This window comes from Pelobates fuscus, chromosome 2, assembly GCF_036172605.1.
Source record: "Pelobates fuscus isolate aPelFus1 chromosome 2, aPelFus1.pri, whole genome shotgun sequence".
NCBI lineage: Eukaryota > Metazoa > Chordata > Amphibia > Anura > Pelobatidae > Pelobates > Pelobates fuscus.
This window is the reverse complement of record NC_086318.1, coordinates 182,400,125-182,427,011: the sequence shown is the minus strand read 5'-3', so window position 1 is coordinate 182,427,011 and position 26,887 is coordinate 182,400,125. Positions and strand designations below refer to the sequence as shown.

The window sequence follows — 26,887 nt, the reverse complement described above, 5'->3', positions numbered from 1 at the left end:
GTGACATGAATGTTCACGGTTGGTGTTCTAAGGCCGCTCGACCCAATGGGTCTGAGCTGGGGAGGAGGATATGTGATAAAGTGAAGGCAGAGAAGCCATTTAACCCCAGGGGGAGTACATGTAGTTTGTGTTTTGTACAACACAAAGATTTGTTTAGTTATGGGCCCCTGGGGTGGAGCATTTGGAGAGAAGGGCGGGCCAATGCTCCACTCCACAGTTTAGTGGTTTTCTTGGGAGACATAGATCCAGGCCAGGGTTTTTTGGACTGTCTCCAAACCACTGCTCAGCTGCAGATAATCAGCTGTAGCAGTGGGAATAAACCACTCCCTGCTAGGCAGGTAAAGGGGGATTGCTGGCTTCCTCTCAGGAAGCAGGTAGGAGAGAGGGTGTTCTCTCCAGTAAGAGAGTCAAGGAGACCAGGCACTGGGAGTGCTGGCTTGGAGCACTGGGAGTGCAGAAAGGAAGCAGTCAAGGCTGGCTTGGAGCACTAGGAGTGCAAAAGAAAAGCAGTCAAGGCTGGCTTGGAGCACTGGAGTGCTGAGAGTGGACAAAGACACTAGGTTGGTGAATCCAATAAATTATGTTATAGTTTAAACCCTGATAGATAGGGACTCTGATGTGAGTTAGTGCTCAGACGAGCTAGGCTTTTTGTTATAGGGATTTGTGTTACCTTATTTCATTTATGTTTACATTTGCTGCTGCCTCAAGTGTAAATTTACGAATAAAGTTGCCGGGATTAAAAGAAAATAAAAGGACTGTGCATGTTTTTGCCCTAGAGAACCGTGCTATCTACAGACAAGGATCACAATATGGTGGAGAATGCGGGCATAGTAGCACATTGAGGGTCTGTGGGTGTGCCAGTCATCTGGTAGTCTGCTTGACGACTTTTATTTTGGCAGACCTGTTAATCAAACAAGTAGCACTGTACCTTTAAGACTGTTACCTGCTTGGTGCTATAATGGAGGACCTGCTGAATGCTCTGGTACAGGCAATCGCTGTACAACAAGAGGCCACTGCTATACAACAAGACACCAACCATTTCCTGGCTGCACAGGTTATGAACCTGAGGGAGGCTCAGCAGGAGCATAGAGCTGCCCTTACTGAGGTTTTGCAGATTACCCCCTGCAGGGAGCGTGGGGACAAGGGACCCCGTAACCAGGCTACTGACATCCTGCATAAGATGACAGAGGCAGTAGAAGAAGCCTTTTGCAAGCTGAAAAGCATGGAGGCAGCAAAGCGTGATGTTGAGAAACACGCAGAAGAGAGAGAACCGGAATTAGAAGGCAAGAAGGATATAACTGAGCCTGAAAGTAGTGATAACGTGGAAGAGGGTGAAAAGCCAGCTGGATCCTCCAGGGACGAAAAAGAAATAAAGTTAGTAAAGAGCCCAGCACAGCTAAAGGAAAAAGCGGAATTGTCAAGAAGCAGTGATGGTGACACTGATGACATGCGCCAAAGTAAGAGAGAGCAGAATAATCAGAAGGGAGAACAAGACCAACTGATTACTGAAGTTGACAAGTGTTTATTTGAGAATCAAAACATTGCAGCTTCACGTGAAAGCCTCAAACTTGCTCTAAGTGGCATCACAACAGATAAAGAAGTTTTTGGAAAAGAGTTGGTGGTAAGCAAAAACCACCCATAAGGTGTAAGTAAAGCTAGTGAATACAAGCCGGTTTGTGTAATAAAAAGTGAAGCAGAAGCCGCTGATGTTCACCCAAGTGAACAAGTTAAAGGCATGAGAAGCAGACTGACTTGGGGAGTCAGAGAAGACAACAGCGAAGGAGCTGAGCTTAATAGAGCGAAGCAAAGCACCCCAGTTGAGCTAAAAAATGCTGTGCACTGTTTAGTAGCAGAGGCTACCCAAAAATTGCAACAAGCTGTTGGGCAGTTTGGCAGAGAAAAGCAAGGCAGAGAAGTAGTGGCAGAACGAAGTCAAAATAAGAAAGGCAAAGTAGCCGCTTCTGATCTAAGTCAAGAGAGAGCGACAGTTACAGAACCAAGCTGTGGTGACAAGATGGGTATGTCTGCACCTAAGCCCAACCAAGTCGAAAGTGACAATGTAGATGACATTGGCGTAGCAGAATTAAATATTTCGGAGACACCTGCTACTGCTACAAGGCCTGGGCGCACTGACTACCTGGAACAGCTGCCAGATTCTGGGAACACAGCCATGGAATTAAAGGCGGAGCTCAGAATGCCTGACTGGCTGTTTGATACCGGGGCTGTCATGACCCAGCGAGAGGCCATGACTGCGTCTCTGCACACCCCCGAGGGAGCAGGGAGACCGCCAGACAGCCCAGAGGAAGCTTTGCTGACATTGAGAGGTGGCCACTCAAGGCCGAGCAAGCAGAGGATACCCCTGGGAAGGAAACCAGGCAAAGGAAAGAGGAGCTAAGCTGGGAGTCTGGGCCTCCGGCAGAAGAACAGCGCTCCATACCAGGCCAGGCCGAGCATGATGGCATGGAGCTGAGATCAAAGGCTGCATTCATGCAGGAGGAAGTTGCTCTAGACAGCCTCCATGGCCAACCCTCTGAGGATATAGAGAGGAGACCTGTAGCATTAACAGTAGAGCACAAGGAAGGCTCCCAGGAATTCACAGAACTGATGGAGGGTAATGTGGAGCCCTTCATGGAGGGACTTGTTCCAGTGGAGGATGAGCTGGTGACAGAAGAGGTTGAGCACCTGGAAAATTCAGCTTATGAAGGTATTGGGCGTATAGCTTATCAAAAAATGCTAGTTACACGCCAAGTCTTTGTAAAGTTTGCTTTTAAAAGTAACTTGGACATTGAGAGTGTGTCAAACCAGCAGCTGCTGTGGATGTGGAAGCAGCTGATGATTGAGAGGAACTTGGCTGCTAAGGAGCCACACAGTATTGATCCTCAGCCTAGATCCGCTAGCAAACTGATAAGCGGGGAAACTGTAAAGAAAGGACAAAGTCTGGGACAATATACCGATGATGGTAGAACGTACCTAAAAGTCCCATTTTGGCTACGAGACCAGACTGAGAAAAACTGCTTCAACTACCTCATGCAAGGACATATTACACATGACTGTCCTGAGAGTGAAGAGACAATACAATGTGACATAGTAATAAGGGCTCTGCATAGGATTGTATTGACTTGCTTAAAGATGTGTATGGTGACTGGTGGTGGTATACCACAGTTAAAAGTGGTGATGGTGGAAGGGAGTTGTGTACAAGCACTATTTGATTCAGGGAATGAAGTTACTTTGATGAAAAGTGTTCTGCTCCAGCCAGAGAAATGTGATACAGGACAAATGATTGATATTGTGTGCACACATGGTGACACCCGCACATACCCCAAGGCAGAGATAGAGTTTGTCACAGAGGTTGTAAATGTTAAATGCCCTATAGTACATGTAGCTCAAACGCAAGAGCAATTAAGTAAGGCCAGTTATCTGAGTACCTTGGACCTAGTCATAGGGTATTGGCAGATTCCACTGACAGAGAAAGCAAATGGAAGGACAGCGCTTTCTACTACCAAGGGATTATTACAACATAAAGTATGGCCATTCCGGTTGTGTGGTGCACCGGCCCTATTTCTGCATATGGTGAAAAGGATACTTTGGCACCACAGAGAGTATGCAGCTGCCCACCTTGGTGATCTGGTGATTCACCTGGTGGCCGGGGTAGCACACCTGATGAAGGTCCAGTTAGTTGTGAGTAATGTAAGGGCTGCCGGTTTGACCGCTAACACTGCTAAGCGTTATCTGGGATTTGAGGTAGCTAACTATTTTGGTTATCCACTTGGGTGGGGGTTCCTTAAACTACAAGGGAGCAAGGTAGCAGCCATCTGCAATGGGCCCACGGGCTGTAACTGAGGAGCAAGTCAGGGCTGGTAAAGCCCTAGGTGACATGAATGTTCACAGTTGGTGTTCTAAGGCCGCTCGACCCAATGGGTCTGAGCTGGGGAGGAGGATATGTGATAAAGTGAAGGCAGAGAAGCCATTTAACCCCAGGGGGAGTACATGTAGTTTGTGTTTTGTACAACACAAAGATTTGTTTAGTTATGGGCCCCTGGGGTGGAGCATTTGGAGAGAAGGGCGGGCCAATGCTCCACTCCACAGTTTAGTGGTTTTCTTGGGAGACATAGATCCAGGCCAGGGTTTTTTGGACTGTCTCCAAACCACTGCTCAGCTGCAGATAATCAGCTGTAGCAGTGGAAATAAACCACTCCCTGCTAGGCAGGTAAAGGGGGATTGCTGGCTTCCTCTCAGGAAGCAGGTAGGAGAGAGGGTGTTCTCTCCAGTAAGAGAGTCAAGGAGACCAGGCACTGGGAGTGCTGGCTTGGAGCACTGGGAGTGCAGAAAGGAAGCAGTCAAGGCTGGCTTGGAGCACTAGGAGTGCAAAAGAAAAGCAGTCAAGGCTGGCTTGGAGCACTGGAGTGCTGAGAGTGGACAAAGACACTAGGTTGGTGAATCCAATAAATTATGTTATAGTTTAAACCCTGATAGATAGGGACTCTGATGTGAGTTAGTGCTCAGACGAGCTAGGCTTTTTGTTATAGGGATTTGTGTTACCTTATTTCATTTATGTTTACATTTGCTGCTGCCTCAAGTGTAAATTTACGAATAAAGTTGCCGGGATTAAAAGAAAATAAAAGGACTGTGCATGTTTTTGCCCTAGAGAACCGTGCTATCTACAGACAAGGATCACAATATGGTGGAGAATGCGGGCATAGTAGCACATTGAGGGTCTGTGGGTGTGCCAGTCATCTGGTAGTCTGCTTGACGACTTTTATTTTGGCAGACCTGTTAATCAAACAAGTAGCACTGTACCTTTAAGACTGTTACCTGCTTGGTGCTATAATGGAGGACCTGCTGAATGCTCTGGTACAGGCAATCGCTGTACAACAAGAGGCCACTGCTATACAACAAGACACCAACCATTTCCTGGCTGCACAGGTTATGAACCTGAGGGAGGCTCAGCAGGAGCATAGAGCTGCCCTTACTGAGGTTTTGCAGATTACCCCCTGCAGGGAGCGTGGGGACAAGGGACCCCGTAACCAGGCTACTGACATCCTGCATAAGATGACAGAGGCAGTAGAAGAAGCCTTTTGCAAGCTGAAAAGCATGGAGGCAGCAAAGCGTGATGTTGAGAAACACGCAGAAGAGAGAGAACCGGAATTAGAAGGCAAGAAGGATATAACTGAGCCTGAAAGTAGTGATAACGTGGAAGAGGGTGAAAAGCCAGCTGGATCCTCCAGGGACGAAAAAGAAATAAAGTTAGTAAAGAGCCCAGCACAGCTAAAGGAAAAAGCGGAATTGTCAAGAAGCAGTGATGGTGACACTGATGACATGCGCCAAAGTAAGAGAGAGCAGAATAATCAGAAGGGAGAACAAGACCAACTGATTACTGAAGTTGACAAGTGTTTATTTGAGAATCAAAACATTGCAGCTTCACGTGAAAGCCTCAAACTTGCTCTAAGTGGCATCACAACAGATAAAGAAGTTTTTGGAAAAGAGTTGGTGGTAAGCAAAAACCACCCATAAGGTGTAAGTAAAGCTAGTGAATACAAGCCGGTTTGTGTAATAAAAAGTGAAGCAGAAGCCGCTGATGTTCACCCAAGTGAACAAGTTAAAGGCATGAGAAGCAGACTGACTTGGGGAGTCAGAGAAGACAACAGCGAAGGAGCTGAGCTTAATAGAGCGAAGCAAAGCACCCCAGTTGAGCTAAAAAATGCTGTGCACTGTTTAGTAGCAGAGGCTACCCAAAAATTGCAACAAGCTGTTGGGCAGTTTGGCAGAGAAAAGCAAGGCAGAGAAGTAGTGGCAGAACGAAGTCAAAATAAGAAAGGCAAAGTAGCCGCTTCTGATCTAAGTCAAGAGAGAGCGACAGTTACAGAACCAAGCTGTGGTGACAAGATGGGTATGTCTGCACCTAAGCCCAACCAAGTCGAAAGTGACAATGTAGATGACATTGGCGTAGCAGAATTAAATATTTCGGAGACACCTGCTACTGCTACAAGGCCTGGGCGCACTGACTACCTGGAACAGCTGCCAGATTCTGGGAACACAGCCATGGAATTAAAGGCGGAGCTCAGAATGCCTGACTGGCTGTTTGATACCGGGGCTGTCATGACCCAGCGAGAGGCCATGACTGCGTCTCTGCACACCCCCGAGGGAGCAGGGAGACCGCCAGACAGCCCAGAGGAAGCTTTGCTGACATTGAGAGGTGGCCACTCAAGGCCGAGCAAGCAGAGGATACCCCTGGGAAGGAAACCAGGCAAAGGAAAGAGGAGCTAAGCTGGGAGTCTGGGCCTCCGGCAGAAGAACAGCGCTCCATACCAGGCCAGGCCGAGCATGATGGCATGGAGCTGAGATCAAAGGCTGCATTCATGCAGGAGGAAGTTGCTCTAGACAGCCTCCATGGCCAACCCTCTGAGGATATAGAGAGGAGACCTGTAGCATTAACAGTAGAGCACAAGGAAGGCTCCCAGGAATTCACAGAACTGATGGAGGGTAATGTGGAGCCCTTCATGGAGGGACTTGTTCCAGTGGAGGATGAGCTGGTGACAGAAGAGGTTGAGCACCTGGAAAATTCAGCTTATGAAGGTATTGGGCGTATAGCTTATCAAAAAATGCTAGTTACACGCCAAGTCTTTGTAAAGTTTGCTTTTAAAAGTAACTTGGACATTGAGAGTGTGTCAAACCAGCAGCTGCTGTGGATGTGGAAGCAGCTGATGATTGAGAGGAACTTGGCTGCTAAGGAGCCACACAGTATTGATCCTCAGCCTAGATCCGCTAGCAAACTGATAAGCGGGGAAACTGTAAAGAAAGGACAAAGTCTGGGACAATATACCGATGATGGTAGAACGTACCTAAAAGTCCCATTTTGGCTACAAGACCAGACTGAGAAAAACTGCTTCAACTACCTCATGCAAGGACATATTACACATGACTGTCCTGAGAGTGAAGAGACAATACAATGTGACATAGTAATAAGGGCTCTGCATAGGATTGTATTGACTTGCTTAAAGATGTGTATGGTGACTGGTGGTGGTATAGCACAGTTAAAAGTGGTGATGGTGGAAGGGAGTTGTGTACAAGCACTATTTGATTCAGGGAATGAAGTTACTTTGATGAAAAGTGTTCTGCTCCAGCCAGAGAAATGTGATACAGGACAAATGATTGATATTGTGTGCACACATGGTGACACCCGCACATACCCCAAGGCAGAGATAGAGTTTGTCACAGAGGTTGTAAATGTTAAATGCCCTATAGTACATGTAGCTCAAACGCAAGAGCAATTAAGTAAGGCCAGTTATCTGAGTACCTTGAATCTAGTCATAGGGTATTGGCAGATTCCACTGACAGAGAAAGCAAATGGAAGGACAGCGCTTTCTACTACCAAGGGATTATTACAACATAAAGTATGGCCATTCCGGTTGTGTGGTGCACCGGCCCTATTTCTGCATATCGTGAAAAGGATACTTTGGCACCACAGAGAGTATGCAGCTGCCCACCTTGGTGATGTGGTGATTCACATGGTGGCCGGGGTAGCACACCTGATGAAGGTCCAGTTAGTTGTGAGTAATGTAAGGGCTGCCGGTTTGACCGCTAACACTGGTTAAAAGACCAATTTAGGTCTTTCAGCCTTTTGGTAGATAGCTTACTAATACCGTGGGAATTAGGGAGTTATCTACTAAGCGGCTGCTTATTTTATGTATTTTATGTAATTTTAAGTTATTTCCCTATCCACATTTGTTTGCAGGGCACTTGTCCTGCTCTTACCCCATTTTACTTCCTTTTGCAGCCCTCTAGCCCTTTCCAGGACTTTTTTAGAGCCATTTTTGTGCCCAAAAGTTCGGGTCCCCATTGACGTCACTGGGGTTCGGGTTCAAGTTTGGTGTAAAGTTCGATTCCGAACACTGACTTTTTTCTGAAGTTAGGCCGAACCCGCCAGACCCGAACATCCAGGTGTACGCTCAACTCTACGGGAGACCTCTCTCTCAACCCTTGATTACTTACAAAAACATTCCCATTAACATTTCCATGGGAGCTTTACACAAGGAAAACATAACATTCCAGATAATTGCTCCTCCTTCTCCTTCTTGTTTTATCATATTAGGATTTCCTTGGATCATTAAGCACAATCTTCATATTGACTGGGCTAAGGGAGAAATGCTGGAATTGGGTAAAGACTGTATAGACTGAGGTGTGTTACCCATTACTAAGAGAGTGGCCATCATTACTTTGCCCACTGATACGCCTCAGACCTCCAAAGTTCCCATACAGTACTTGGAGGTTAAGGAGGCATTCAGTAAGAGTCAGACTGATGTTCTACCTCCTCACAGATCTTATGATTGCTCCATAGATCTGCTACCCGGTGCTATGCCCCCTAAGGGGGCAGTATATGCCTTATCTCCACAGGAGAGTAGAATCTTGAATGAGTACATCAAAGATTACCTAAGTAAGGCTCACATATGTAAATCATCCTCGCCTGCTGGTGCAGGGTTCTTTTTTGTATCTTAAAAAGATGGTGACCTATGCCCATGCATTGATTACAGGGTATTAAGCAAGATCACCATGAAAAAAATGCCTATCCCATTCCCCTCATTTCCGAATTGTTTGACAGACTCCAGCGTGCTAAAATATTTACTAAACTTGAACTTTGTAGTGCGTACAATTTAGTAAGACGTATTTCAGGACTTTATTAATGATTTACTCAGAGACTATATTTACTCTTTTGTTCTAGTACCTGGATGATATCCTAATTTATTCCCCTGACCTTCAGACTCATCACAAACATGTCAAACAAGTGCTGCAAACCTTGCTCGAGAATAAACTTTATTGCAAACTTGAAAAATGCATCTTTGACCAGACTGAGGTACAGTTTTTGGGGTATAATATTTCCGCCTCTGGTTTCCAAATGGATCCTCGTAAACTAGAGGCTGTTCTACACTGGCCATTACCTAATGGGTTAAAAGCCATTCAAAGGTTTATCGTTTTGCTAATTACTATAGGAGATACATCAAAGTGTTCTCTTCTGTGATAGCCCCCATCACCAATATGACATGTAATGGGGCTAGTTGTACAATATGGTCTAAAGAAGCTAAAGCACTTTTGAAAAAATGGTTTGATTCTGCTGACATTTTGGTACATCCTGACACTAGCAAAACCTTCATACTGGAGGTTGATGCCTCCGAAACTGGGGTGGGGGGGGCTGTTCTTTCTCAAAGGGACAGTCGGGATACCCCCCTTTGCATCCGTGGGGGGAATACTATGGGATGAGGGGGGGAATACTATGGGAGGGGGGGAAATTTCCTGGAATTTCTTTCTAAAAATGAGGTGCGTGTTATACGCCGGTGCGTGTTATACGCCGATAAATACGGTATATATATTATTTCGTTCTACATGTATTTTGATATATATATATATATATATTAATATCACAATACAGTTAGAACGAAATAAAACACATCTATATATTTTTTAATTTTTTATTTTTAATTTTTTTTATTTTATTTTTTACGTATTTACATATTTTTCTTATATTATATATATATATATATATATATATATATAAATTATATATATATTTAATCAGTATCAGTCTACGTGTCATTTGATATTTATATATATATATATATATATATATATATATATAATTATATATTTATTAATATTAAAATACACCTAGACGGTGTATGTGTGTGTGTGTGTATATATATATATATATATATATATATATATATATATACTTAGATCATATATATACAGGGAGTGCAGAATTATTAGGCACATTTTTTTGAGGATTAATTTTATTATTGAACAACAACCATGTTCTCAATGAACCCAAAAAACTCATTAATATCAAAGCTGAATATTTCTGGAAGTAGTTTTTAGTTATAGCTATTTTAGGGGGATATCTGTGTGTGCAGGTGACTATTACTGTGCATAATTATTAGGCAACTTAACAAAAAACAAATATATACCCATTTCAATTATTTATTTTTACCAGTGAAACCAATATAACATCTCAACATTCACAAATATAAATTTCTGACATTCAAAAACATAACAAAAACAAATCAGTGACCAATATAGCCACCTTTCTTTGCAAGGACACTCAAAAGCCTGCCATCCATGGATTCTGTCAGTGTTTTGATCTGTTCACCATCAACATTGTGTGCAGCAGCAACCACAGCCTCCCAGCCACTGTTCAGAGAGGTGTACTGTTTTCCCTCCTTGTAAATCTCACATTTGATGATGGACCACAGGTTCTCAATGGGGTTCAGATCAGGTGAACAAGGAGGCCATGTCATTAGATTTTCTTCTTTTATACCCTTTCTTGCCAGCCACGCTGTGGAGTACTTGGACGCGTGTGATGGAGCATTGTCCTGCATGAAAATCATGTTTTTCTTGACGGATGCAGACTTCTTCCTGTACCACTGCTTGAAGAAGGTGTCTTCCAGAAACTGGCAGTAGGACTGGGAGTTGAGCTTGACTCCATCCTCAACCCGAAAAGGCCCCACAAGCTCATCTTTGATGATACCAGCCCAAACCAGTACTCCACCTCCACCTTGCTGGCGTCTGAGTCGGACTGGAGCTCTCTGCCCTTTACCAATCCATCCATCTGGCCCATCAAGACTCACTCTCATTTCATCAGTCCATAAAACCTTAGAAAAATCAGTCTTGAGATATTTCTTGGCCCAGTCTTGACGTTTCAGCTTGTGTGTCTTGTTCAGTGGTGGTCGTCTTTCAGCCTTTCTTACCTTGGCCATGTCTCTGAGTATTGCACACCTTGTGCTTTTGGGCACTCCAGTGATGTTGCAGCTCTGAAATATGGCCAAACTGGTGGCAAGTGGCATCTTGGCAGCTGCACGCTTGACTTTTCTCAGTTCATGGGCAGTTATTTTGCGCCTTGGTTTCTCCACACGCTTCTTGCGACCCTGTTGACTATTTTGAATGAAACGCTTGATTGTTCGATGATCACGCTTCAGAAGCTTTGCAATTTTAAGAGTGCTGCATCCCTCTGCAAGATATCTTACTATTTTTAACTTTTCTGAGCCTGTCAAGTCCTTCTTTTGACCCATTTTGCCAAAGGAAAGGAAGTTGCCTAATAATTATGCACACCTGATATAGGGTGTTGATGTCATTAGACCACACCCCTTCTCATTACAGAGATGCACATCACCTAATATGCTTAATTGGTAGTAGGCTTTCAAGCCTATACAGCTTGGAGTAAGACAACATGCATAAAGAGGATGATGTGATCAAAATACTCATTTGCCTAATAATTCTGCACTCCCTGTATATAATATATATATATATAAGTGTAAAAAAATATATATATATATATACTTAGATCATATATATATATATATATATATATATATATATTTTTTTTTACACTTATTTTAATTAATTTGAATTTGATTTCCAGCCAGCAGGGGGACTAACTGTCATTACAGTTAGTCCCCCTGCTGGCATTGCTGCAGCCAGCTATCCCGGCCATGTGATTGTGAGGTCCTCGCAAGGACCTCACTCTCACATGGCCCGGGGGGACTGAAGAGAGCAGACGTGCCGCGGGGGGCTCCCTGGGAGTCCCCCCAACCGCGATCGCCGGTGTGGGAAAAAACGGAGGGCGTAGTATTACGTCCTGCGGCGTTTAGAGCCGCTTTTAAAATAACTCACATTGGCAGTGCCCATGCATCACCCTTCTGTCAGTCCCTACATTGGCTTCCTATAAAATATAGAGCTCAGGGGGGCGGGGCCTGACAGCCAAGATGGCCAGACGTGCCTCATGAGAGCTCTCAAGCCAGCGAGCACAAAAACGATTCTCCTAGTTAATCTCACTATGCCAGTAGCACAAGGTGCCCAAAAACTGAAACAAGACCACACAAGGAGCAGAGTGATATCTGTCCCGCACCGACAAATGGACGGAGCACCTAAACCGGCTATGCGGCCTACACTAGAGCGGAGCCTGAGGCCTGGGGGAAGCGGCCGATCTCCCGGCATAGGTCCTGCTCACAAGTTTCACTCGGATGATGCCCTGCTACCCCCCCCCTCTGGACCGGCGGGGGATATCCCGGTCCTCGCTGGAGACGACTACCCCCACACAGCGGCTCAAACAAACGACCAAGCCCACATGCGTACAAGCCTCCAGGCGCCCACGAGAGAAGGCGGCTCAAAACACCCCCACCAAACCACCCAGGCACACCCAAGCATTCTTGGACCAGCTTCGTACCAGCTTCTGGAAATCGCTCCATACCAGGGCTCGACACTTCAAGCTGGTGATGCGAAGTGTGGTTGCGTGGATCCGCCCGGCGACCCGACGCCACCTGAGCAGAGGCCCACCTCGAGCTCCCAGAACAGCCTCCAGACGGAGTCATCCTCGGAGCTCCAGATGGCGGGAAACGGTAACAAGTATACCAGACTCTGACATCCGCCCTTACAAATGCCAAAGAGAAACCAAGCACAGACCCCCTGCTATCAACTCACCTTGGCGGAAGAAACACACATCACAGGGACAGGGATCTGACCCGAGCTGGAGAGTAAACGACCTGACGACGATGCAGCGCTGCAGAGAAATCCGGGTCTGGCAACACACGCACATTTTTAAAGGAGCACACTCGGCACCCTGGAGCGGCGGCCTACCAGTCGTGGGCATCGGCTGATTGATACAGACTGACAGGGAGGTGCTGTGGCTCAGCGGTCAGTTAGATAAACCGTGAAACCAGTTATCAATGAACCTCTCAAACTAAGGACCTCAAACTCTTAAGCTAGATATGTATGTATTATTTAACACAGTAAAGCCTAGATATGTTTGGCATGTACAATTCTATTTATACATAGCATTTGACAGGCTCCATAAGAAGTCTAGCATGCTCCCACTTATACCACATGATTTGCCAGCCCCTGTGAGGGTTTGATTTACGTAAAACGGCCTGTGGCCACTTAAGTCAGGCTTAATTCTGCTTGTTTCCACCTCCCAACCTCTGAACCCAGCGGTACATTTAAGTACCTCAGCCAAATGTCATTTAAAACCGCTAACAGCTTGATAATTGCCCTCTGTGACCAACTCCTGATCTAGCAAATAAACGGTCTCATTGGCGAAGATTAAGCCCCATATGTAAAGCAGTTCGCTTAACACAAATGCCGATGTATTCACCGACAAGCATTACTTATTTTGTTTTAGTTTACGCTATTTAATCGTATTTTGACAACCGTAACCGTTTCGTTAAACAAGATATACATTATACAATAATAATAAAAAATGTGCAAACTATAACGCCACTGCATAACTACTGTAACCTTGAAATACGCTGTTGTGGCGTCTGTTAATAATCTGTAACCACCTGCACAACCAAAATAAAGAATTAAAAAAAAAAAATATAGAGCTCAAATGTCTACATAATGCTGCTCCCACCTATCTATCCTCCCTTATACACAAGTATGTCCCGTCTAGGCCCTTACGATCTGTTGAAGACTTACATCTAGCTTCTGTCCATACTCCCACCTCTGATGCTCACCTTCAAGATTTCTCGAGGGCTGCACCGTTCCTGTGGAATTCGCTTCCCTCCTCCGTTAGATGCTCACCCAGTCTCCACTCCTTCAAAAATTCCTTACCTTTTTGTGTCATTTTACCCCACTCCCTCTAGCATGTAAGCTCAACCCCTCTGTTCTTGTGTGTCCAACTTATATAATACACATAATTATTCCCCCTATAATAAGGGGGAATAATGAGGGGGACCTAATGTCCTCCCCCTTGGCCACCACCCCTGAGCGGCGGGTGGGGCCCTTAATAAAAATGTTAACCCCCACTCCCCAGGTGACTAGGGGTCCCCAAACCCCTCGTCACCCCCTCCCCCCAAAAAAAATTAACACCCTAACTACCACCCTCACCCTAAAAATAATGAGGGGGACCTTTAGCTAAGTCCCTTTAAAAAAAATAAAACTTACCATTCAATGTTTTCTTTCTTCTAAAATCTTCTTGTTTCACCCCCAAAAAAGGGCAAATAAAAATCCATAATAACCGACGCAATGAAAAAAAAAAAAAGAAAAAAACAAGCGCAAAAAATAATAATCCATCTTCACACGGCGAGGGCTCCGCACAGACTGAGCTCTGCAGGGCGGGGGGAGGCTTATAAAGCCTTGCCCCGCCCTGCAATTAGGATTAGAGCACTCTGATTGGTGGGTTTAAGCCATCCAATCAGAGTGCTCTGACAGGTTAATGAAAAGACTGACAGGTAAGTCTCTACATTTACCTGTCACAGCACTCTGATTGGTTGGCTTGAAATCCACCAATCAGAGTGCTCTGTGTCATTTTACACAGCGTGGGAAAGTTCTTTGGAATTTTCCCACGCTGTGTAATTTGACTCATAACACTCTGATCGCGGGTGGGGACTCGGGAGGGGGGACCCTATTTTTTTTTTTTTTTAACAGTGAGCAACCACAGGCTGCTCACTGTTTACTAGACATGCCCCTACTCACGGTATAGTGAGTAGGGGCCAAATTTACTAATAAGTCATTTTTACTTAGTATTAGTAAATTTGACTGAAAGACCAATTTAGGTCTTTCAGCCTTTTGGTAGATAACTCCCTAATACCGTGGGAATTAGGGAGTTATCTACTAAGCGGCTGCAAGAGAAGTCCCGAAGTGCCGAAGTTGCCGAATTTCCGTAGTGCCGAAGTTCCAAAGTTGCCGAAGTTCCGAAGTGTTGAAGTGCCGAGTTGCAGAAGTCCCGAATTGCGAAAGTCCCGAATTTTGGAATACCGAACCGAACCGAAAATTTTCCCCATGCACATGCCTAGATGGCGCTATATAAATATCATAATAATAATAATAATAATAATGAAAACAAAAAGTAACAAAAGGCCTTGATCACAAACGCGTAGCATCTCAAAAACGCCTTGGTCCTTAAGTGTACCTTAAATTCTAATTATATATTTTTATTTTCAGAACCACATGACATATCAATTAATAGTACCAAATAAGTTCCTAAAACTTCTTAATCTACAGATTTGCATGTTGCATGTTGTTTGCATTATATAAATTCACTATTGTTTTTTGACCAGCCTTTAATATTATTTAAATATGTGGATATGATGAAAGTGTACTCTATGTACCTTAGTTATCAAAATAATATAAATTTTGGGTAGGCTGCTATACTAGACAATTGTTTAACATTGTTTGAATACAGATATACTACCATTCCACAATTTTCCTAAACATTTACTTACCACATAATACAGCTCCTGAACCTTTCTACGTGTATTAACTCGTACTTGGAATGGTACACCAACCTAAAAAAATAAGTATACATGTTTTCATGCTTAAAAACAATACTTCCCACCCTACCCACATTCCCATCAGGTTAACTGAGAATATCTTGCATATACTCTGTCACTCCACTATATCCTGTTAGTATCATTGTGCCCTTGTCATGCTCAGATTTTGTGCACCCTGTGTGCAGTGGGGTATCCTGGTTTTGTGCTGCCCTAGGCAGGGAAAACCTCAGGCACCCCCCCCCCGCACGCGCCACCCCCACCGCGCGCCACCCAACCCTTCCCCCCTACCCCGCATTCTAAATACACATGCACATTCACTGACAGAAACACATACTCACTAACATTCACTCACTCACTAACAGACAAGCACACCCACAGACACACACACACACACACACACTAACAGACAGACACACACTAGCAGACACACACACTAATAGACACACACACACTAACAGACACATACACACTAACAGACACACACTAGCAGACAAACACACTCACATTAACACTCAAAAATTTTTTATTTAACCCCCCAGCCTCCTTACCTTCAGGAATGCTGGGGGGGGGGGTTCTCCCTCTCCCTGGGGATGCCGGTCGGGCTGCTGGGCGGGTGGGCGGCTGGCGAGGGAGCACTTTCCCCTGAGCTGTCTGCTCAGCTCCCTCGCGCGCCGCCCGCAGAGTGAGGCTGGGAGCCGGAATATGATGTCATATTCCGGCTCCCAGCCTCACTCTGCGGGTGGCGCGCAAGGGAGCTGAGCACAGAGCTCAGGGGAAAGTGCTCCCTCGCCAGCCGCCCACCCACCCATCAGCCAGCCCAGCATGTCAGTTAGACGCAAGGCTAACAAGACATTTGCCCTGGGCATTTGGAAAATGCCGCCCAAGGCAAATGCCTTTTTTGCTTTGCGGCTAATACGTCCCTGCCTGTGTGGTAGGTTCAGTACTAGTTACCTTGTTACACCATAAAATCCACCTCCATTTACTAACTCCCTATCTCCTGAAAGCCTTTGGCACTGACAGAAATGTGGCTGTCTCCCTCTAACACCCCTACCCTTATCTCCTTATCAACTGGATTGTACTTATCAAACTCTCCAAGGCCATCCAATGCTTTTTTTTTTTAGTTTTTGCTCACCCCTAGGTGTTGCTTCCAAACTTGGCCCCTTCTTTCTCCTTCTCATTTTTTGAAGCCCACTCCATCTGTCTCTTTAATCCTCTCTCAGTTCTTGTTTCCATTATCTACGCCCACCTTGCTGACTTCCTTACTTTCTCTCTCCTGACATTCCTTCAGTATCCCTATTAATCAATCTAACAACTTAATAACCTTTGAATCTCTGCCTGTCACCTCCGTCTTTGACCTTATTTAAAGGACTAACTCCCCTACACACACAGCAATTACCCTTGACTTTGCGTTTCCAACCTTTGCTTTGTCTCACACTTTCCCTCACTATCTTCTAACCTGCACTCTCAATGTGCCCCTCACTCAACATCTGAAATTTAGCTCATCTTGTGCTATTAGAAATCTAAGCTCCCTTGACCTGCATCACTTCTATTCCTTTCTCCACTATCCACTTTTTCCTCTCTCAACTCTGATGTCCCTCACATAGAAGCACCAATTAAAGCTCACTCTATGCACCAGCCATCCCATCAACTCAACATGCTCAACTGATATCACCCATACTGCAGAACACCCCACCTGACTTGTTAAATTACAAATGCATGCTTCCGCCCTCTCGCTTGCCAAGCAAGAGTATTATACCTAGCTCATCTGCACCTTCTCTTCTGATCTCATATACCTTTAATTCCCTTCTCTTTCCCACTCAAAACGGCCATTAAATGTTCTCACAATTAGTGATTTTGCATGTCACTTTACTCATAGGATTAACATATTAAATGTTTCCTCTTTCCTCCTTTCGTCCAATACTCAGCTTGCATTCTGGTCCTTTTACCAACTATTAACTCTTTTAACCATGTCCTGTGGCTGCTCACTGTTAAAAAAAAAAGGGTCCCCCCTCCCTGAGCGGGTGGGGGCCCTAAATACCAATAGGGGGGGGACCTATTGTCCTCCCCCCCAGCCCCCACACCTGAGCGGTGGGTGGGGGCCCTAAAAATAACAATAAGGGGGGGACCTACTGTCCACCCCGGCCCCCACCCCTGAATGGTGGGTCTGGGGCCCTAAAATTAACAATAAGGGGGGGACCTATTTTCCCCCCCTGGCCCCCACCCCTGAGCGGTGGGTGGGGGCCCTAAAATTAACAATAAGGGGGGACCTATTGTCCACCCCCGGCCCCCACCCCTGAGCGGTGGGTGGGGGCCCTAAAATTAACAATAAGGAGGGGACCTATTGTCCCCCCTGGCCCCCACCCCTGAGCGGTGGGTGGGGGCCCTAAATACAAAGGGGGGGGGACCCTAGTAACCATAGAAAACATTGAATTGTAAGTTGTCTTTATCTATTTTTTTTTACAGGTTTTTAGTTAAAGGTTCCCCCCTCATTTTATTTTTAGGGTGAGGGGGGTAGGTAGGGAGATATATTTTTTTTTGGGAGGAGGGGTGACTAGGGTCCCCCCCTTTGTATTTAGGGCCCCCACCCACCGCTCAGGGGTGGGGGGGACAATAGGTCCCCCCTTATTGTTAATTTTAGGGCCCCCACCCACCGCTCAGGGGTGGGGGCCGGGGGGGGAACAGTAGGTCCCCCTTATTGTTAATTTTAGGGCCCCCACCCACCGCTCAGGGGTGGAGGCCGGGGGGGACAGTAGGTCCCACCTTATTGTTAATTTTAGGGCCCCCACCCACTGCTCAGGGGTGGGGGCCGGGGGGGACAGTAGGACCCCCTTATTGTTAATTTTAGGGCCCCCTCCCACCGCTCAGGGGTGGGGGCCGGGGGGGACAATAGGTCCCCCCCTTATTGTTATTTTTAGGGCCCCAACCCACCGCTCAGGGGTGGGGGCCGGGGGGGACAGTAGGTCCCCCGCTTATTGTTATTTTTAGGGCCCCCTCCCACCGCTCAGGGGTGGGGGCCGGGGGGGACAATAGGTCCCCCGCTTATTGTTATTTTTAGGGCTTCCACCCACCGCTCAGGGGTGGGGGCCAGGGGCGGACAATAGGTCCCCCCTTATTGTTATTTTTAGGGCCCCCACCCAACGCTCAGGGGTGGGGGCCAGGGGGGACAGTAGGTCCCCCCTTATTGTTATTTTTAGGGCCCCAACCCGCCGCACAGGGGTGGGGGCCGGAGAGGGGGAGGACAGTAGGTCCCCCCTCATTATCTTTATGGCCCCCACCCGCTGCCCAGGGGTGGGGGCCGGGGGGGAGGACAGTAGTTCCCCCTCTCATTATCTTTATGGCCCCCACCCGCCGCCCAGGGGTGGGGGCCGGGGGTAGGACAGTAGGTCCCCCCCCTCATTATCATTATGGTCCCCACCCGCCGCCCAGGGGTGGGGGCCGGAGAGGGGGAGGACAGTAGGTCCCCCCTCATTATCTTTATGGCCCCCACCCGCCACCCAGGGGTGGGGGCCGGGGGGGGAAGGAGAGTAGGTCTCCTCCCCCCCCCCCCTTCAACCACTATTCTGGCCAGTTAGAGTCCCTGTGGGTTTTAAAATTTGCCTGCCTACTGAAGTCTATGGCGGTTCGCCCGGTTCGTGAACATTTGCTGGAGTTTGCGTGCGCGAACCGAAAATGTTATGTTCGCGACATCACTACCCACCACCTGTTGTCTTGATCCCATGATATTGATATTAAAAATATGTACTTATGTATTACCTTCTTTGTTGAGTTTGAAATTCTGATCTTGGCATTGTTGCACGCGTCGGCATCATCATCATAATAATAATAATCATCATACAGATTCCAACCGTGGTAAGCATTTTGGTATTCAGCCTGTAAACAGAATTATTGGTTATTGATTAATTAACCCCTGTACTACAACATTATTGAAAAAATTATAGTATAAAACTATTTTGGGTATAGATTGCTGTTCAGGGATATATGAAATCTAAAATAAAATAAGATTTGCATAAATATCAACAATTTAATGTTAGATTTTTTGCTCATCCTTTCCAAAAATAGTGAAAGACTACGTAGTAATAGAGAATATATAAGTATATAAGTATGTATATGTACCATCAATTGTACAAAGAAGTGGCAACCATATGTCTCATGCAAAATCAAAACTTAGAAATCATGCACCATATATCACAATATGTATAACAGTGCAAAAACACAACATGTGCAATAAAGGATCACATTTAACCCTTTAAGGACTAATGCAATTGTACAATTTCTGAAAAAAAAAAAAAACCTGGAATTTGAGCTATATGACTGTTCAACCATAAATTACCTATTTTATATTAAAGGGACACTATTGGCACCTAGACCACTTTAGTTTAGGACTAAGACCGCCTCTAGTAGCTGTCAATTAGACAGCCACTAGAGTCACTTCCTGGTGGTTAAGCGACTCTTGGTGAGACACAAGAACATACAGTGTCAGTAAAATCCCCATATGAAAGCATTTAAGTAATGCTTTCCTATGGGTTTAGCCTAATGTGCCTGAGGCACTAGCAGTGTATGCGCATTAACTTCCCATCAGATTATATCAGAGGAGGCTGAGCGCTGACACAGTGCCGAGGGAGATCAGAGCTTGGAACAGGTGAGTATTTTTTTTTTACCTTTCCCATGCTGAAGGGGGGGGGAGAGGGGGGGGCAGAGGGAACTATAGTGTAAGAAATATGGGTAGAATATCATGTTTATACATGCCAAGGAACATATTCAACCTGCTTCTGATAAGAATATGAGTATAATTATTTTTATATATGGGGATTATGGGTGGAATATTATTGTTAAAAATGCCAGGGAACATATTTAAAATGTTTTTGATGGAATCATGGGTATAATTTTTTTTCTATATGGGGATTATGGGTGGAATATCAGGTTTACACATGCCAAGGAACATATTCAACCTGCTTCTGATAAGAATATGAGTATAATTATTTTTATATATGGGGATTATGGGTGGAATATTATGGTTAAAAATGCCAAGGAACATATTTAAAATGTTTCTGATGGAATCATGGGTATATTTTTTTTTCTATATGGGAATTATCGGTGGGATATCATGGTTACACATTCCAAGGAACATGTTTAACCTGTTTCTGATAAAACCATGGGAATAATTATTTTTCTACATGGGGATTATGGATGGAATATCATGATTAGACATGCCAAATAACACAATTAACCTGTTTCTTAATATTATATGGTTAATTTGTGTTTTATGTAAATAGGATTATGGGTTGAATATCCTGTTTACACATGCCAAGGAACATATTTAATGTGTTTCTGATGGAATCATGGGTATAGTTATTTTTCCCTATGGGGATTAAAGGTGGGACATTATGTTTACACATGCCAAGGAACATATTTAACCTGTTTCTGAAAAGAATATGGGTTTAATATTTTTTCTATATGGGGATTATGGGTGGAATATCATTTTTACACATGTCAAGGAACATATTAACCTGTTTCTGATGGAATCATGGGTATAGTTATTTTTCTATATGGGGTTATGGGTGGAATATCATGTTTATACATGCCAAGGAACATGGTTGACCTTTTTTCTGATGGAACCATGGGAATAATTCTTTTCTATTGTGGCTTTCGGGTGGAATATGATGTTTAAAAATGCCAAAGAACATATTTAACATGTTTCTGAAGGAAACATATATATATATATTGTGACGAGAGCAATCTCGCCACATTGCATTGGAGAAGCCTGGCTGCCCACCTGCTGCCTTTGGACTATGGCCCTGGGAGATTGGGCCCTTTTAAAAACAGTATTCGGCCATGCCAGAGTGTATGTCACTTATTCTGGCCCTTTAAATACTGTAGGGAAGGATTGACACTTTTTATATGGCACTTCGGATGCAGCCGAAGTGCCGAAGTCGTCGAAGTGGCCGCCATTCGACAAACGAACATGTGGCGGCGGCCATTTTAATTCATGCAAACGCGGTCAGCGGTGTGTGCAGCCAAATCTATGGAACTGTTTGCGGCTACCCAATTGCACGAACACTGCTGACCCGTACCGTCTTCGACACCGCGGCTGGAGACTAAGTCCCTTTCGAAGATTCGAATGCTCGTTCAAATGGGACTTAGTCATTTTCTCGGTGCAAAATAGACCGACCGCACAGCCCAAATCCATGGAACTGTTTTGGGCAGGAAAATGTGCTTGCGGTCGGTCATAAAGTACTTCTGGCTATCTTTTTATCTACTGGGGGGGATTTGTATGATTTTTTAGAGTGTTTATGTTTAAAGTATGCTGAGTTTATGAAGATTGGATGTATGGTTTTAAAGTTACAGAATATGTGGAAAAACTGTATTTTTACTGTCTGTGATAATTATGTTAAACCATTGTGTAACATAATTGTATCACAGGCAGATGGGAGGATTTTGTGTGTAAATGTTGGGAGTGTCTTTTGTAATGTACGTGTATGATTGGTTATTTTGTAACACCCTGTGGGTGGTCCTACCTAAGGGAAATTGTCATAAAAGAAGGTTCTTTTTGTGCCATTAAACAGACCACTGCTTGACCCTCAACACGGAGCTCTGTCTCGTCTTTGGGGGGATTTACTGTATGCTGTTAGAGACTGATTGCCAGGAGTGTAAGCTGATTGTCTGCTTTTCCGATTTGTCTGCTAGCAGCTATTAGTGAGGTTTCAGTTCTTGAGTTGGAGTGCTATTTTATATCCAGTTCGGGAGGTTGGTGTTCTGCAGTAGCTGTGCCTGTATATCTGGAAGGGGAAGATCTCCTAAACGGCGGTTTAACCCCTTTATGCCTGGGGGTGCCGTTACATATATATATATATATATATATATATATATAAAAAATTATTTTTATATATGGGTATTATGGGTGGAATATCATGCTTACACATGCCAAGGAACATATTTAACCTGATTCTGATGGAATCATGGGTATAATTATTTTTCTATATGGGGAATATGGATGGGATATCATGGTTGCACATTCCAAGAAACATATTTAACCGTTTTTTTAATAAAACAATGGGAATGATTATTTTTCTATATGGGGATTATAGGTGAAATATGATGGTTACACATGCCAGAAAACCTGTTTCTTAATAGTATAGGGTTATCATGTTTTTTATAAATGGGATTATGGGTTGAATATCATGTTTACACATGCCAAGGAACATATTTAACGTGTTTCTGATAGAATAATTGGTATAGTTATTTTTCTATATGGGGATTAGGGGTGGAATACCATGTTTACATGCCAAGGAACATATTTAACCCTGATGAAGGTGCCGTTGCCAGCACCGAAGTGCATCGGGTTCCTTTCACATCACTTATTTTTGCACCATGCACTAATCACTGTTTATTCATTAATATTTTCTTGTCTTTTCTTGGTAGGATGAAGTATAGAGAAGCTCTTATTAGACGGTGTTAGTAACAAGATTAGAACAGCCAGAAGGTGTTGTTTAGGAGATTTAGTAGAGTTTTAGGATCTCACTGCTAGTAGACTATACTTATAAGGTGGTGTCACTTAGTTTGATACTATAGGAGATTGGCACCACCCTGTTCTCGGTATACTCGGGTTATTGGTGTATGTTTTTACCTGATTACTAGAATATTTACCTAAGCCCTCTCTCCAAAGTATATCCTCCTCTGTAGCTAATCTCTGCACTGTCCCTCTATATCGAGTTTGGATTACTGCCTCAATAGGTAGATCCATTATCAAGTCTCTCCCTCACCTCTAATCTTTCTCTTTTTATCCTCTCAAGTATCTTGTGTCTACCTTTATGATTAGAGGCTATTTCCTTCCCAGCTTTAGAAATACTTTGTATCAGATGAGACCTTGTTTTTGTATATAATAAAGATTAACACATATTTAGATACTTTTTCAAGTATATCCCTCTGGTGTTACTGTAACTTTATCCTACCAAGCATAGTAATCATGTTACTTAGCAAATAATTGTATTGTTACCCTCCTCCCCACCCCCCACTTGTGAGGATCCCTTCTTTCCACTTGTATATTGTTATTTATAAGGGCTCAAGCCCAAGGTGGATCTGGTACCACCTATACTGACCACTTTGGCCTTATTCCAAATTTATTTGGTTTGAGGGACGTTGTTCTATTGTAAATTTCAGAAGTTCTTCTTCCTGGCATAAGGGCCACCAGAAGAACAGATTTAAAAAGTTAAAGAAGGCAACAGAATGTTTTTCAATGGTTCAAATGGAGGACCCGATAAGGCATGAAGCACCCAGGGCAAAACCCATAGAGGGGAGGAAGACTTCCCTGGAGGATGATATCTCAATAATGCTTAAAATAAATCTGCTAATATCAGGATCGAGGGCAAGCTTTCTATCCAAGATAATGTAGAGGGCAGATATCTAGATTCTTAGAAAACTAAGACTTAGTCCCTTTGTCAAATCGTGAACTGCAGAATGTTGCTAATGTTCTGGGCTTGCATTGCAACATCATGAAGGACACCCGGTCAAATAAAATAGTCAATATCTAATAATATGCCGAGGAAGTAGACCTCTTTCTTGCTCTAAGCATAGTTTCCATGACTGAGGTAGAAAAACTCTTGTCTAAAAGGCACTTTCTCTCAATCTCAATGCCATCAATGTCAAGTACTGGTGTGCAGGATGAAATACTGGGCCTTGATATAATAATCGTTAGTAGACTGAGAGGTCCAAAGGAATGTCCCTGGATAGTGTCTGCCGTAGGGGAAACAATTGACATCTGGGCCAATGGGGAATGACAGATATGATGACCATTTGTTCTTGTTGAATCCTCTTCAACATAGGAAAAAAGAAAGAGATTAGGACTTCCCAGACTGGACTTCCACTCGCAAGACAGGGCAACTCTGTCCTCTGCAAAAAAATGTTGCCAACAGGTTTATGTGAGGAAGACCCCTTTGTCTGGAAGATACACTGCCTTCAAACAGTGAATAGTTAAACATATGCAGTTTAACAAGTGAATAGTTAAAGGAACATTATAGGGTCAGGAACATAACCATGTATCCCTGACCCTGCAGTGCAAAACCCAGCATTTAGGTGGCTTGCCCCCCTTTAGCCCCCTTAAAAGGAATTAAAATGCACCTTATTTTAAGTGCTGCGCGGGTCTGCTGGTGCTGGCTCCCCCCCCCCCCCCTTGGTGACATCATATAAATGGCAGATTTTTAGCCAATCCAATGCTTTCCCATAAGAAAAATCAACAAAGGGGCGAGGCCAAGCACAATTTTGTCCAATCAGCACCTCATCATAGAGATGCATTGAATCAATGCATTTCTGTGAGGAAAATTCAGTGTCCCCATGCAGAGTGTGGGGAAGCTAAATGGCAGTGCTGCCTACTGTGCAGCACTGAGCCAGGAAGCAACTTCAGTGGCTATCTGAGGATTGGCCACTTGGAAGTGTCCCTACAGGCAATGTAAACATGTGTTTGCATAAGAATGCTTGCATATAATGATTATACTCACCAGAACAACTACATTAAGCTGTAGTTGTTCTAGTGAGTATAGTGTCCCTTTAAACATTTGCAACTACTTTTTGCAACGTTGTATCAAGCACAGCAGCAGCAGTTACCAACATTCTTTGAGTTACATCCGCATTATTACAAGGTATGTGTGTGGAAAGTATAGTGAGCATTGCAGCCAATCATCCCATTATCCCATTATCCCATCATCCCAATATTCTGTTTAGTATGTCCCTTATACTGCAATGAAATACAGCAATGTATTCAGCGATGTCTCACAAGTACAACAGTACCGCCAAAGTCCAGGTTTTATGTTGTTTTGAAAAGTTACAGGGTCAAATATAAGGCTTACCCATTTAAATTTTACACATTGAAATTTGCCAGATTGTTTATGTTGCCTTTATATATATTTCCTGGTCATATTCATGGTATCACAACAATGGGTAGCTCCTCCCTATCCCTAATTATTCAGGAACCTAATTAAATCAGAATGTATAAGTAACCCCCCCTACCCTTCCAACCCTCAGTCCTTTTCCCGTCCTATCCCTAGGATGGACTTTTTAAGATTAAAGAATTTTTCTATGGGGCTTACCTGAAGGTTGTTACCATCTGTCTCAAGAGAGTTTGCCTCTTTTCCTTTCTATAATACACGGTCCCCTGAAGAAACCCTTGCAAGGATAATATGACATTGCATATGGATTGCAAGGATAATATGACATTGCCTAACATTCCATCGATGAAAGGGGTTAACGTACAACTCTGATATCTTGGACTTTACCATGTATTTACTTGCAGTGACCCTAGGGGTAGCAAGATTATGCCATCACCCTATTCCCTGCAGTGACCAAGGGGTAGCAGGCTGGGCTGTGACAGACCACCCTGTTCCTAGATTATTAAAGCTTTTCCCCCATTCTCCTGTTTATTTGGTCCACGGTGTTCGTCTAATAGTCTATGCTTATTTTGTTAGAGTACCAAACAAACCCACAAACTACCAGACCACCCATATGCTGCGTGTGCTACTCATTAACCTCCGTCACCCCTGTCAACACCTCAGTAACACTTGTAACCACAACATTCTAGGCGGTCGGCTGGTTGGTCGCTGTCTGTATGCAGTGGTGTATCTTGGTTTTGTACTGCCCTAGGCAAGACAAAACTCAGACCCCCCCTCGGCGCGCCACCCCCACCTAACCCTCCCCCCTGCCCGGCCTTCTAAATACACACACATTCACTGACAGATACACATACACTAGCTAACAGAAACACACACTTGCTAACAGACACACACACACACTTACAGACACACACAGTCGGACACACAGTCAGGCACACACACACTAACAGACACACACAGTCGGACACACAGTCAGACACACACACACTAACAGACACACACACACACGCTAACAGACACGCACAGTCAGACACACACACTGACACACACACACACACACACACACACACTCACAGACACACACACTAACAGACACACACTAACTAACAGACACACACACTAACAGACACACACACTAACTTTTTTGACACTGTTGCACATAGAAGGCTTATCAATAAACTACAATCTTTGAGTTTGGATTCCAATATTGTTGAATGGGTAAGGCAGTGGCTGAGTGACAGGCAACAGAGGGTTGTAGTCAATGGAGTATATTCGAAGCTTGGGCTTGTCACCAGTGGGGTACCTCAGGGATCTGTACTTGGACCCATTCTCTTTAATATTTTTATTAGTGATATTGCAGAAGGTCTTGATGGTAAGGTGTGTCTTTTTGCGGATGATGCTAAGATATGTAACAGGGTTGATGTTCCAGGAGGGATAAGCCAAATGGCTAATGATTTAGGTAAACTAGAAAAATGGTTGAGTTGTGGCAACTGACATTTAATGTGCATAAGTGCACGATAATGCATCTTGGACGTAAAAACCCAAGGGCAGAGTACAGAATATTTGAGTCCTAACCTCAACATCTGAGGAAAGGGATTTAGGGGTGATTATTTCTGATGACTTAAAGGTAGGCAGACAATGTAATAGAGCAGCAGGAAATGCTAGCAGAATGCTTGGTTGTATAGGGAGAGGTATTAGCAGTAGAAAGAGGGAAGTGCTCATGCCATTGTACAGAACACTGGTGAGACCTCACTT

At 44.3% G+C, this 26,887-nt stretch overlaps 1 protein-coding gene across 1 annotated transcript in view; it reads right to left on the bottom strand.

The window, feature by feature from the left end:
- LOC134586246 (CD109 antigen-like) overlaps positions 1–26,887 on the bottom strand; it is a 322,921-nt gene that overhangs the window by 12,214 nt on the left and 283,820 nt on the right. Inside the window, exon 12 of the mRNA XM_063441739.1 lies at positions 15,207–15,269. Within this exon, the coding sequence (XP_063297809.1) occupies positions 15,207–15,269 (63 nt within the window). The remainder of the gene's footprint in view (positions 1–15,206; positions 15,270–26,887) is intronic.